This window comes from Hippocampus comes, unplaced genomic scaffold (genome assembly GCF_001891065.2).
Source record: "Hippocampus comes isolate QL1 unplaced genomic scaffold, H_comes_QL1_v1.1 scaffold104, whole genome shotgun sequence".
NCBI lineage: Eukaryota > Metazoa > Chordata > Actinopteri > Syngnathiformes > Syngnathidae > Hippocampus > Hippocampus comes.
In genome coordinates this window covers 2,404,335-2,419,596 of record NW_017806072.1, presented here as the reverse complement: position 1 = coordinate 2,419,596, position 15,262 = coordinate 2,404,335, and the positions used below count along the sequence as shown (strand labels likewise).

The window sequence follows — 15,262 nt, the reverse complement described above, 5'->3', positions numbered from 1 at the left end:
TGCAGCAACGGCGACGAAAACAAAATTACGAAGTAGACTGGACATAAACCACACACTTGAGGTGTCATTGTCTCCTATTACCCCGAGATGGGACTGTCTGATTGCAGAAAATCAAGCTCGGGGCTGTGGTGAGTCGTCATTTTCATGCACTTTGAATTTGCGTTGTATCGTATTTTGAAGGCATTAAACATTACCAGAGCGATAAGAGTGTTGCGACCAGATTAGACGCTCCTTGTGTTTATTATTATATTTCGAAAACACCACAGTTTTCATGCAGCTCATACCATATTATTTTGTTGTATTAATTCCGCCACACCTTAAATGCCGGTCCCTGAAAATATTGTCTGACTTAAACCGGTCCGTGGGGCAAAAAAGGTTGGGGACCCCTGGTTTAACAGACTGCGATTGGCTGGCAACCAGTTCAGGGTGTCTCCCACCTACTGCCCGAAGGCAGCTGGGATAGGCGCAAGCATGGCCCGCGACCCTTGTGAGGATAAAGCGGTTCAGAAAATAGATGGATGGATGGATGGTTTAGAAGAATACAAACATCAGTGTCTTGAATAACTATGAAATAATGTGTCCATATGCCATTGACTCTAAACCCCCACTATATTTTGGCTTCAAAGTGTGAGTACAATACTTATAAATTTGAGTAATTGAAAAATACGTCACTAATTTAGGTGCATAGTGGAAGGTACGAATGAAGTTGAGGTTAAAATGACTAAAATTGTGTCCAGTAATCCCCCCTCCATCGCAGTGGGTTATGTTCCACACCACGCCCACAAGGAGGGAAACACATGATATGCAGTATACCCTTGTGAATTACATCCTAGGCATGTTTTAATAGCACTTCTTTTTTCAAGTATTTTATCACACAAATACAAACATCATTTATTGAGAGAGAGAGCATAACTTACCTGACAATATACAATAATAATGTTCAAAGATGTACATTATAAAATGAATCAACTGTGATATATATATATATATATATATATCTCACATCTGGTTTCCGTCACGGTACAGAATCAGCCCTCATAAAAATCACCAACAACCTTCTTATGGCAGCGGACGCCGGTTTAATCTCCATCCTCATCCTCCTCGATCTGAGTGCAGCTTTTGACACAATTTCCCACCCTATCCTCCTTAATAGACTCTCCACCATAGGCATCACTCACACCCCCCTAGACTGGTTTCACTCCTATCTCTCTGGGCATTCTCAGTTCATCCAACTCAATTCCTTCACTTCACAGTCCTTCCCCGTCTCTTCTGGTGTGCCCCAGGGCTCTTTCCTGGGACACCTCCTCTTCATCATCTACCTTTTCCCCCTTGGCAATATTTTCCGTAAATTTGGTATACATTTTCACTGCTTCGCGGATGACACCCAGCTCGACCTCTCCAGTAAACCCAACGCCACCCTCCTCCCTCTCACACTGCCTCTCAGAAAAATAAAAAAATCTTGGTTCACACATAACTTCCTCAAACTGAACAGCGACAAAACAGAACTCCTACTTGTCGGTACCAAATCCACCCTACACAAAACCAACAGTTTCTCTCTCACTATTGATATCTCCACTGTGTCCCCCTCTCTTCAGGTCAAGAGCCTGGGTGTCATCCTCGATAGCTCACTATCTTTCCACTCCCATATTAATAACACAACCCGGTCCGCATATTTCCACCTATGCAATAAACTGTCTCCGGCCCTCTCTCACCCCTCACACCACTGCTATCCTTGTCCACAGTCTTGTCACCTCCCGTATTGACTATTGCAATTCACTTCTTTTCGGTGTCCCTTACAAATTCCTCCATAAACTTCAACTGGTCCAGAATTCTTCAGCTCGTGTCATCACTAGAACCCCCTCCTTCCATCACATCACCCCCATCCTCCAACAGCTCCACTGGCTCCCTGTCAAACTGAGAATCAACTTCAAAATACTTCTGTTTACATTTAAAGCCATCCATAACCTTGCCCCCCCCCCCCATCTGTTTGACCTGCTTGAAATTTCCGCTCCCTCTCGTTCCCTCAGGCCTTCAGCCTCCCTCCACCTCTGTGTACCCTCTGCCCGTCTCAGCACGATGGGGTGCAGGGCTTTCAGCCGTTCTGCCCCCAAACTCTGGAACTCACTCCCACCCGACATCCGTAATATTGATTCTCTTCCCACATTCAAAACTCATCTCAAAAAATGAAAATAAAATTGCATACTCAGTTTAAACTCATCTCTTCTTTTATTATTTATAATTGTATCTGTGGTTTTATTGTTCTTGTTTGATTGTGAGGTGTCCTTGAGTGTTTTGAAAGGCACTTATAAATAAAATGTATTATTATAATATATATCACACACACACACACACACTCACACACACACACACACACACAATTTCCAAATTGTGGAGTTTTCATGAGACATGAGAATTCCATAGAGATCCATTTTGAAAATAATGGCACACTTTGGTTGTGAAATTCATTTGCTTCCTGGACCTGGACCACCAGTAAAGTGTGTGTGGCTCATCGACAAGCTACTTTGGCAGAGTGTGTGTTTTTGCATTCACTTTTTAATAAATCCAATAAAAATCAATTTAATTTGAATACCGTGCTCCTCTCGGAAAGCTTAGGAGACGCTGCAAATTGAAGGTGACCAGGTTGCAACTAAACACACTACGCATGGGGCGCATCAAATGCATCCCCCCTGCCCCCCCAAAAAATCTATTAACCCTTTATTACGATGACTGTGTGACAGGTGCGTCAACTGCAAGTTCTGTCAGCATGTCGAAATGCTCATTATAGTTGAAGAAAAAAGTCCACTGGCGCTCATCTTTTTTTTTTCCACCATAATGTCGACGTTCGGTCATCATTGTACTGTAGTATTGACACATATAGAGCCGTTGGGCAGTTAGTGAGCATCCATGGGACAAGTGTGCTCCACCGCTGATAAGAATATCAATGAAGTAAGTAATAGGCAGTAAAAAAGGAGGCAACTAAGCTCTTAACAATAATGTTTCAATTGCACCGGAAACAGAAATGAAATGTCTGCAACAAAGCCTTATTATGTACAATTATATACATTTTATATTACACTTGTGTAGATCACATTTGTTTCATCTTATGATCTGCTCTCTTAGCATTACGAGTCATGCCCATTCAACCTGGTTGCCTATGCGTTTCATTTCTCCCCTCTTGCCTGCTTTTGCCCTTTCCAGACAAGGGCAAAGAGGCTAATCCTGGCTCGGAGGCCCAGAAGGCTCAGTCAGCTTTACTTCTTCACTCCCCTGTCAGAATCTATTTTGTCTCTTCCGGTCATTTGGGACATTGTGTGCCCGTGCTCCTTTTGACCTCTATTAGAAGATTCTGTAAATTTGAGAAATTGACATGTATTTTATTTCAAATGTTATGGAATTCATAAAAAGCAACTTCCTGTGATTAATGTGGTCAAGGAGAAGAGCTAACATCATACGAACAGATGTTCTGAACGATGTTCAGTAGCAATATTTAATCGACTTGCTTTGTCATTTGGCAGACTATTAATGGCTTCATACCTTTTCGGTGACTTGATCGTCATGGACTTACTCACGTATTCTTGACCACCTTGTATTGATCACTCAGAAAACTGTTAAAGTACGTGCTATGATGATGGTGCTGCAATGCAACAATGTTATATTTCTGTTATATTGATAATTATTTTAAAGACTGTCACCTCTCTCTAAACAGCAAACGGCATTATTTAAATATTTCTCAGAGACAGAATCAGGACTGTTTTTTTAACCAAATGAACTGAATTGTATACTTCTGTATTGCATCAGTTTGTTGTGTATGCTCCAACACAAGCCCTTGTCCCTCATGCCATGTGGCAGATTTCACACCCACAGATACACTCTGCCTACACACAATGTCATCTGTTGGTTGAATATATACACTTGATGACATACCTGTATTCATTTTAATAAGCAGAAAAGTCTTTATCACACACACACACACACACACACACACACACACACACACACACACACACACACACACACACACACACACACAAATATCACAGCCAGGGAGGCTTTGTTTACTGACTTAGGAGCGAAACTGTAACATGTTTATGCGCAGTAGCACCCAGCCGAATCTTGTTGCTTTAGCTAACTGCTGCAGTGTCTCACGTTGGTGTGACAGGAATGACTTTCTAACTGCAAACACATAATGCACAGTATACTGCAGGCTAAGACTTAGGCATCAGTTGATAAAATAGAATTAACATTTCAAGAGTTCAAGAGTGGTTAAAAAAAAAAAAAGTATAATTTCTGAGCCAAAGCAATAAATCAGTAGAGGTTCCATTTTGTGAAAAGAGTAAGCCTAATCACAAGTCACTCGTCACCAGTAATCCGATATATGTATCGGACTTTGACTTTAGGAGGTTATATGGCTCCATTGGTACCATGTGGAGGAATCCATACACGATACCGCCTGGCACATGCAGGGTTGGAGGGATCGGCAGGCTAACCTGGGAGATTTTAGTCAAGAGATGAGCTACATCATGGACAGAATACCAGGAGCTGACACATCGGAGACGCTCACTCATCCATCCATTCATATTCCCATCCAAGCGTATACGTTTTTGATCTGGACTACATTATATAAAACCTCAAAACAGATACAGTCAGAGGATACAAACTCCACATGCTGCCTAATGATACTATGACAAAAACAACAACAACAACAACAACAAAATTCATCCATTCATTTTCAAAAGGGAGAAAGGTAGGGTACACTCTTAAAGATGTCAATCACAAAAACAGACAAAGACATCCACAAACCTAGCCTAGCATACATGTTTTGGACTTGGGAAAGATGTCTGACTACCTGGAGAAAACACAAGAAACGGAAGTACAGTGGTACCTCTACTTACGAAATTAATTGGTTATGGAAGAAATGTCTTAAATTGAAAATTTTGTAAGTAGAGACGCATTTTCCATGTAAATGCCCTAATTTATTTCAAGCACCCCCCCTCCCAAAATTCAGACATAAATGTTTTCTAAAGCATAAAAATGCATCAAAATATGTAACAAATACATGTTACAATTAGACTATTGCACAATCAGTGAGAGTTGTGAACAATGTAAAAAATAAAGTAAAGAATAAAAATGATGGTCATTTAACTTTTAACTGGGTCCTCACCGTTTTTTTGCCGTCTTTCATTCATGTTCTCCCTCAGAAGTGTTCTTGTTTTTACAATTGTGTTACCAGTTAACCACCATGTTCTCAAAACTTGGCATAGTAAAAATGCTCGCAAATACTGTACTCTGTTGAGGGGCAGGATTGACAAAACCATGATCAATCAAATAAAGTGGTCTTACGGCAGCCTTTCTCGTCACTCTTGTCAAAGCAATCGGGCAATCCATCACATTGCCACCCTCCTGGGACACACTTCCCATCTCCGCACATGAAATTTCCAGGGATGTTGCACTCTGTGGTGAAGTTATTCCCTGGAAGCAGCTGGCTCTCTGAAAACAAAAAAGCAGACACAAGAAACAGACTGACAACCATTCCGTTAAAAAAAGTCACCTGCAACGTGGATTTCATTTGCATCTATGAGATAGTCAACACCCATAATGAAAATTAAATACTGCTGATTCCCGTTCTGGTCAAAAATGGTTATAATATCACAAAAAAAAAAAAAAAAAACAAACATTCCACAAAATAGAAAACAAGGCACATATTTATGCACTGACTGGAGTTTCGTAAATAGGCTGAGGCATTGTCTGGGGGATTTGACTGTGCTTAATAGGCATAAATGTGAAACATGGCCTTTTAGCTGAGATCTGACACTACGGAGCAAGCAATAATGAGTGTCGCACTGACCAGAGGAAACAGTTATGCTGCTCTGCTGTAAATGGGTGCATGGCTGGCCAGCTTCATTGCACTTAAAGACTCAGGAGCTGTGGCCTGCTGCCAAGAGATTTTGGCCTTGAAGCCATTAGTGACCTATTGGCCTAACTAACTCCAATTGCAAAAATGTGCAAGAGTAAGCTTTTCCTGACATCAGGAATATCTCAAAATAATCCCCAAAACAAGTGGGGAAGCTTTGACCTTAAAATTCTAAACACCCAGGGTTATATGAAGCTAAGGCTGGGTGATTAATTGAAATGTAATCTTGAGTTTGGCTTCACTCGATCTTTAAAGCATTATAACCGAAGAAAAGTGATTAATGTGCAGAACAGTGCGGTGTGTGTGCAAGTTCCCAATGGAAAAGGGACCTGAATGCACCATGTTGATTGCGTAGCAAGCATATAGCTTGTGTGATTCTACCGTCTCTAAGCATCCTTTCAACTGATTAAAAGTTGACTCCCATGTTGGAGTTTACACTCAAACTAAACACAACAAAAATAATTAGATGTAAATCTTTAGTCTTAAAAACATAGTCAGAGTACTGTTTATTGACTTGAACATTAGCCTGGCAAAAGACCATTCAAATGCTGTCGGAAATTAGCATAGACTTTGGGAGTGATTTTGCTTCAAAATATTCACACACAAATACTAGAAACACATACACAAAGGTAACATGACAACACACAAAGATTCCCAATCTGTGAAATGTAATTTATGCCAACCATGCCAAATATGTATATATACTATACTGTAAATCAGTAAAACATTGCACAATCTTAACAGCAGGCTTCAACAATAACATAAGAACATGCCAAAAGCAAAGTAATTTGTGCACCGGCCAGGATGAGAAGGTTGTGTAGAAATTAGTGCTATTAGGATTATTCAAAGAATGACACTGACTGCTTAATTGAGTGAGATTGAGTTAGTGATTTAACATGCAGCCATCATACCCATGTTTAAATTTTATTTCAAATATGCCGTGTCATCAAGTTTGCCGACTGTGATTAAATGTACGACACAAACTAAAATCATCAATCCTAACTTATGCAGGCTGTTTGGGTTTTTTTTTCACCTACCTTGAGAAGCGATACAGTTTGAGGAAATACCAAAACATATATTCTTATAACCCTAACTCTAACACACTTTTGACCATCCAGAACCTCTTTTTAATTCTTAATGTTCAAAGTTTAAATCAAAATGGCAATACCACTGATTTTAAATATTGTCATTGTAATTAAAAATATTCATTTCAAAGAACTGTATGTATGTCATCAAAGCGCCACGAATGATGTTATTACGTATATTAATGTGTATCTTACATCCATCACTGTACGATGTACAAAGTAAGCGTAGAATGTTTAAAGCTTCGTTACTGCACACTTTCTGTAATGTCTAGGTGGAGACTTAAATGTAAATGCAATTATGATGATGTGACAAACCGATAAATTGGCATTCATGTTGCTCTCGGTTTAAAAGTACCTTAGAACAAATGTTTAGCGATTTAATTTCATATAGAAATAAGCATGATTCATTGCTTGATGGAATTGGATTGTGACGTGTATGTCGACTCCATTGTTAATATAATATAATAATGTCTGAAAATAAAAGATTACTTTCATTGTTGAAGAATGCTAAAACTTGTATTTATATCTAATTTATAAAACAAAACATTTAGCATTGGTTGATTACCTACGGGACTTTAACAGGACTACAACATTTTGTTTTCTGAGCAATACAATTTCCAGTTGAAATATTTTGTCAAAGTTCAATGACTGCTGCCTGTGACCATACTGCCTAAAGATCTGACTCTTTAGGACACATATGTCAAAGTGCCGGCCCGCGGGCCAAATCCGGCCCGCGAGAATGTTTTCAGTGGCCCCTGGGATGATATTGATTTATTATTAGAACCAGCCCGCGGACCGCAGCAAGCCGAGAGTCCGCAGATCTTTTACACGCACCAAAACTACATTTCCCACAATGCAACGGTGACGCGCCAAGCAGTCGGCCGCTTTATTTAAATATTTATTCGTCTAGCAGTCGTTCCCATAACAGTGACATTAGCTTTCAGATACCCATCAAAAATGGCAAAACGGAAGGTGGACACTGAGAACCGGGGGTTTCAAACAAGGTGAGAGTCGAGGTATACTTAAAGCTTGCGTCGAAGTTTACCCCGAAAAAAGCAACTCTTTTTAAACGTGAGCATAACCAGCAACGCAATTGCAGTGTTTCTGCAAAGATACGGCAGTGCGTGCTGCGCAGTTTGACGGTTTCCTCCCCGACACAGTGGTCCCGCTGCGCATCCAGGCTGCTGAAACGTTGTCGAAAGTTTGGCAGCACATACGTGTGTGAACAACTATTTTCTTTGATGAAGCTGAACAAAACATCACACAGAAGTCGATTTACTGCTGAACACCCTCACTCAATTTTGAGGATTTGCTCAGCTCAGAGCCTGACACCAAATATTGATGAACTTGTAGAAAAGTTAAGACACCACCGAGTATCAGCCTCAGCCTCAAAGAAGTGAATATTACTTATAATATACTGTGCAATCACATACTAAGAGTTTTTACTCAGTTCAAGTTTAAAAATTAAAGTACAATATTTGCTTTCGCTGCTTGTTACTTCTTGAAGAAAGTGTTGTTTTTGGTTTATACATTTTTGCACTTTATTTTATTGTATTTCAATCCAATTATGTTTTAAAAATATTTTATTCGAGTAAATGATCGAAAATTACTGCACTATTATTTGTTTTTCTTTTAAGTAAATTTAGCCTACTTTTGCTAAAAGAGAAAATATGGACTAGTGATAGTGCCTTGAATAATATCGGCTTCTTTCATTCATGTTATGGGTATTTTTATACAAAGGAAATTTTTTTGTGCCTGTTGAAAATTAAAGTTTACTGACATAGCCATAAAAAAATGTTGCTTTATTTATCTGACCGTATTGGAATGTATTTGTTAGGTTTTCAGTCAATTAAATTTGGTTCAATAAACAATATGTGGTTATTTTTAAAATTTTCAATGAACATTCGATCAGTCCGGCCCTCGGCTTGCAGCAAAAATTTTTATCTGGCCCTCCGTCCATTTGACTTTGACACCCCTGCTTTAGGATGAGGCCATTTGATATGCACAATAGTACGCGCGTAGGAAAAAAAAAAGGCCTGTTCACAGATAAGGGGAACAACACACTTGATCGAATGGCAACTCGAATAAGAGGTATAATTATAATTCCATCAGCAGGAAACAGCCTTTGCCTTTTACACGGAACCCTGCTAAAGGACTACAAAGCTCGGCTGTTTGAAAAGCATCAAGATAATTGGACAGTGGGTTGGAAGGCGTGAGAGAAAGCACAGAAGGATATCTGTGCATTGTGTGTGTTTGAGAGTGAGAGGGCCAAAAAAGATCATGTGTTACATGATTCTTGATTCATTGTCAATCATAACCTTAGCAAGTACCTTTGACAACTATGTTGGGAGTCCTTCTGTCCCACTGCACACTTGACCCACCTTATTCCTGAATGTCAAGAAGGTCAATAGGCTACTTGCAGGACTTTACTATTGAGGTTACTAACGTGCTCCCCCTACTCCCTTCATTACTTTGGGGCACCACTCATCACAGTTAGCCACTCAACTCAACGGGTAAGAACAATGAAATGCTCACAAGCAAACATGGATGAGTTCAATGCAAATTACGGGAAGCATACCACCGAATGAATTTCTCCTTCACATTACATGATACTGAAGATGCTGTAAAACAACTTTGGTAACACATCAGAGGGACAAATTTGCAGGCGATAAGGTAAGAATAGCACCCGATGCAAGTGGCATCGTTAGCCCTATTTTAGGGGGGCTCAAGTCTCAAATTTGCTTTTCTTTTTCAAAATATTTCTTTTGAACAAAAAAAGTACCAACAACTTAATTAAATATAGCTTAGAAAGTGACTTATTATGCACTCAAGGGTTTCCTCTTTACTTCAGGACGGACCGAGTCGTGTGTCATTATTCACTCCGTTCCACTTAATCATATTGAGAGCAAACATATTCCTAAAACCCCAGTCCATATTTTCTTTGCGACCTTCCTTGCAGGTCTGTATGAGCGTCTGGATCGCGCAAAGAGCCGACGAAAAAGCAGTACAAGGTAAAGAACGTGAAGGATGGACTATCATCATTCACCGAAATATGGTCAGAAATCTATGGGCTTCCTTCATTCATCGGATTCGATGACTGCTGTGTAGAACTGTCTTATCAGCTTCTGTGGCAGGTCGTGTTACTTCAGCAGCTTCAGGAAGTACATCATCTGCTGAGTTGATGTGTGTCTCCCACTTCAGGTCCTGAGAGACGGTGATTCCCAGAAACTTGGAGGTCTGGACAGTTGACACAAGGCAATTGGATCGTGTGATGGGCAGCTGTGGCGAAGGATGTTTCCTGAAGTCCAGCATCATCTCTACAGTCTCGAATGTGTTCAGCTCCAGGTTGTGTTGGCTGCACAAGAGCGCCAGCTGCTCCACTTCTTGACGGTATGCAGACTCGTTGCTTTGACTCGTTGTCTTTGACAAGGCTGATGACAGTGGTATCGTCTGCGAACTTTATGAGTTTGACAGTTGGGTGTGTTGAGGTGCAGTCATTCGTATAGAGGGAGAAGAGCAGCAGAGAGAGGATGCATGCTTGGGGCGGCCCCAGTGCTGGTAGTGCATGTTGATGATGTCCTCCCCATCAGAAAGCTGAGGATCCACTGGCCGATCATAGGGAACATACTGAGCTGGAGACGCTTGGAGGTGAGGAGTTTCGGGATGATGGTGTTGAACACAGAGCTGAAGTCCACAAACAGGATCCTTGTGTAGGTCCATCCTCGACGTGCTCCAGGATTTAGTGCAGCCCGATGTTGACTGTGTCGTCCACAGACCTGTTTGCCTGGTAGGAAAACTGCAGGGGGTCCAGCAGGGATCTGGCGATGTTCTTTGGGTGGTTCAGCACAAAGCGTTCGAAGGACTTTATGACCACAGACGTCAAAGCGACAGGCCTAGAGTCGTTCTGTTCCGATGTTGCTGGTTTCTTGGGCACTGGGATGAAGTTGGACTGTTTGAAGCAGGATGGGACCTCACAGAGCTCCAGGGATCTGTTGAAGATCTGTGTGAAGACCGGAGACAGCTGGTCAGACTTTCAGACACGAAGGGGACACCCTGTGGAGCCCCGCGACCTTCTTGATCTTCTACTGCATGAAGAGCCATCTCACATCCTGTTTGTGGATCTCCAGGACAGAGAATGGGGTATGGGGTGTGGGAAGTGGAGATGTCCTTTTCGAATCTGCAGAAAAACATGTTGAGCTCGTCACCCAGTCCCTTATTGTTTGGGGGGGGGTGATGCTTGGGGGGATGATGTCCTGTAGTCTGGACCTGCTTTCAGGCCATTCCACACAGATGTAGAGTTGTGAGCAGAAAACAGTCTCTTCATAGCTTCTCTTTGTGATGTTGATTTCCTTTGTCAATTGGTTTCAGGTGAATTATCCAGTGCCCGATCTCCACTTCTAAAGGCGGCCTCTCTCTCTTTTCTAAGTTGCCTGAGTTTGGCAGTGAACCATGGCTTGTTATTGCTGAAGGAGCGGAAGGATGTTTGTTGGTACACACATGTCCTCACAGAAAATGATGCATGATGTTACAATGTCTGTGCATTCGTCCAGGCTGCCAGTTGAAGTTTAAAAGACGCCCCAGTCAGTGTAGTCCAAGCATTCTCGTATTGCCAGCTTTGCATCATCGGTCCATCTCTTCACAGTTTTGACAACTGGTTTTGCACATTTGAGTCTGTGCCTCTATGTAGGGACTGAAGATGACACTTGGCTGACGTTTACTTTCCAATAAAATGGTAATTTTCTATTTGAGAACTCCTCGTATTCATGATATTAACGCCTAATTTATTTTCCTCCTGCAGCAAAAAAAAAAAATGCAGTCAGCTTCTGTTCTCCGAGCATAAGGTCAGCTGTAAACCTCAATTAAAAAGAACATGGTAAATACCTTCCAAGATGAGCAGTGGCGCTGAGTGTTCATTCCTGGTCAAGAATCAGATTGAGACCCTTCACAGCTGAATAACGAACAAGTCTCTGACACCACGAGTCATCCACCACGTGTTATAAACCATCCAAATATCCAACGATCTGAAAGCAATCTGAGACCCCTTGAAAGAATATCATATTCGACCCTTGTAATATAGATGTCTTTCGGTCAGGGCCTCCATTGTCCATAAATGCTTGAGCAAAATCATTCAAATTCAAAGGAGGTTAATTGAACACTCTAAATTGTCCCATGGTGTGAGCGCGGATGGTTGTTCCGTCGATGTGTGCCCTGCGATTGGCTGGCAACCGGTTGAGGGTATCCCCCGCCTACTGCCTGAAGACAGCTGCGATAGGTTTCCAGCATGCCCCGCTACCTTTGTGAGGTTAAGCGGTTTAGGAAATGGATAGATGAATGGATGCTCTGCTAGCTGCTGTGGCAAAAACAAAAGCTTTCCAATTTAACATCTGTCAGTTAGAGTTGGGTCAATTTTAGGAATGATCAAATGAATCCCAAAAGAGGATTTTCACCAAGTACGAAAACCTTTTTTCCAAGCTTCCCCGCATTACTCGATGCAACTCTTTCATGAGGCTTCACAGTGACTCTACACCAATGGGTATCAGAATATTCTAGTATCACACTCAGTATACCTACTGTGCGTGGAACTACAACTAGACTTACAATGTTAAAATTGCCTTTGAGCAATGCCACAAGTATGAGAACTAATACTATGTTTTCATTCTTTATGAAAATACAACTGTGAAAAATAATTTTATTGACAGCACATTTTCCAGGATTGTAAAAACACCCCATGGAAATCTCTGAAAAGGACTGCCAATTATTTTATGATACAATAGGGTAGAATTTGGCTCATTGAGTGGCATTTTTATTTTATTTTTTTCAAGACACCACTCTATTTAAGGAAAATGGGACGAGAAAAAAAAAAACGGCACCTGCTTAATGATTTGGAAAACAATGTAATTTGCTCTGAGTGAAAAGTTAAGCCTCAAAGTCGGTACAACATTCAAGGCGGAATTCACTTCAAGTTTTGAGTGAAACGTCTTGAGGAAGTTAGTGAAAACTTGACGTTCAACTGTGGAAGCCTGATCATGTCAGCAGAGTCAGATCTTGGTCCACACATAGTGTGTGCGTGTGTGTGTGTGTGTGTGTGTGTGTGTGTGTGTGTGTGTGTGTGTGTGTGTGTGTGTGTGTGTGTGTGTGTGTGTGTGCGTGCGTGCGTGTCGACAGTACGGTGATCCCATGTGCGTGGTGAGGTGACGTGGGAAAGCAGCGTGGTGGTGAGAACATGGATAAAGTTCAATGTTTATGAAAAGTATTAAAGCTATCAAAGACCGCAGTTCATTCTTTGTGAATTTGGACCTCATTTGTGCACAAATAATCCAACACATCCATCCCAAAACTCATGATGCAAATGGGGGACAGACTGTCCTACTTCACTCCTGTCTGTTGCGGGCGGTAAGGTACGTTACTATATATATATATATATATATATATATATATATATATATATATATCAGGCAACTTGTAAAGTGGAAACTTGTAAAGTGGAATGCAAATTGAGTTAGTAAAAATGTTGTTAAAATTGTTAGTGTGAAGTTTTGAGAACAAAGGAAAAGGAGAAGTTCATTACCAAGCTCTGAATAACAATACTCAGGCTTCACAAGTTCTCAGATGAAGAGCACACTTTAAATTATACACTACTCTCATTGGGCTGGAGACATAATCAGGCTCTGTGGAGCAGCAGGAGGTGATTTTGCTGTCCCTGTGAGCGTGTGTGTACATTAGTGCGTTTGTGTGCACTTGCATGAAGGGAGAAGATGCTCCAGTATATTCGTGAAGCTCACTGAAGCCTGCAGTTAAAGTAAGCACTAGTGTAAAGCTGGCCTTCTTCCATTAAAGGCACCCTCCAGAGGTACGCAGGCAAAAGAATTCACAAAGCAACAGATCAAGTCTGGCCTTAATGAGGGTCAGATTTAGAATAAGGAAGCCATGAATGCAAATAGACAGTAAAGTGAAAAATGTATGCACAAGGTAATTGGCTTTCCCAGCCTTTCCCTGCCTCCAACAATCTATGGGTTTCCCATTTCTATGTTTTGCCTTTTCTGTTGCTTTTTTGTTGTTTCACAAACACTCAAAATTGCCATGCAATTCATTTTGCATGTTCTGGAAGGAGTACATTCAAAAAGGTGAATGTAGGGCATGCAATGAGATCACGCCTGAGATAAATCAGAATGACTGATTCTGAATCTTTAAATACTGTGTCTGAAAGGCAGGTGCAAACCAGCACAAAAAGCAGTGACAGCATTGTGCGAGAGGTGGCGAGCAGAACTCATCAGCTAGAGCAAACGTTTTTGAAATCCCAAGAACTCAAAATTGTCAGGACATATCTTCTATTCAGTGAATCAATTTCGGAGCTTCTGAATGAACTTAGGAGTAACTTGGAGCCAGTCACAGATAGGAGTCAAGTTATATCCATCCATTCGTTATCCAAGTCACTTATCCTCACAAGCCACGTGGATGTGCTGGAGCCTATTCCAAAAACAACCGTTCACACTCTCAATCACACCGAGGGACAATTTTGTGTGGTCAATTAACCTACAGTATTATGCATGTTTTTGGAATGTGGGTGGGAACCGGAAGAACTGAAGAAAACCAACACAGGCACAGGAGAGAACATGCAAACTCCACACAGAGAGTTTACGGGCCAGAATAAAACTCTGGACCTCTGCACTGTGAGGCCGACGCACTAACTGGTTGTGCACAAAACTTGTATATGGGTGCTTCGAGACAATGCCTGGAACAGTTTTCCAGTCGTGCTGTTTCCAGTTTCAAACACATTATGAAGGATGGGCACATTCATTCAGTTGCCACGCATTTGGCATGAGGCAAATGAAACAAAACATGGCTTTTATGTCCTAACGGCTTCGCCAAAATTATCAGAGATACAGATAACTCAGTAATCAATGTTTTGCCTCTTACATGGACACAGAGTTGGATCGCCTTCACTGTATGTACCGCGAGGAGCATTAAAACATGTACTCATGCTGTACGACCAGATTAAACTTCGACTAGCACACACTGAAAAGTTGGACACATTTGCGAGCATATCTGTCGCAGTGTCAAGCCATGCTCACTGCAAAATCTGGGCTTGTTCAATTGAACACAAAGCTGATATGCAGTACTTGCAGGGAGCCATGACTTATTCTGTTGGATGAGCGGCAACAGTGGATATACAGGCCGATTGTACTTCATGCAATCCAATGAAAGAACATTTGAGTTTACTTCCTGTCACTATACAGAATTGGCATATATTATATATATATATATA

General features: G+C 41.2%; 1 protein-coding gene across 3 annotated transcripts in view; it reads right to left on the bottom strand.

Moving 5' to 3' along the window:
* LOC109530445 (low-density lipoprotein receptor class A domain-containing protein 3-like) overlaps positions 1-15,262 on the bottom strand; it is a 39,217-nt gene that overhangs the window by 6,050 nt on the left and 17,905 nt on the right. For all 3 annotated transcript variants that reach the window (XM_019894176.1, XM_019894175.1, XM_019894178.1), the window contains exon 2: positions 5,341-5,487. In XM_019894176.1, the coding sequence (XP_019749735.1) occupies positions 5,341-5,487 (147 nt within the window). The remainder of the gene's footprint in view (positions 1-5,340; positions 5,488-15,262) is intronic.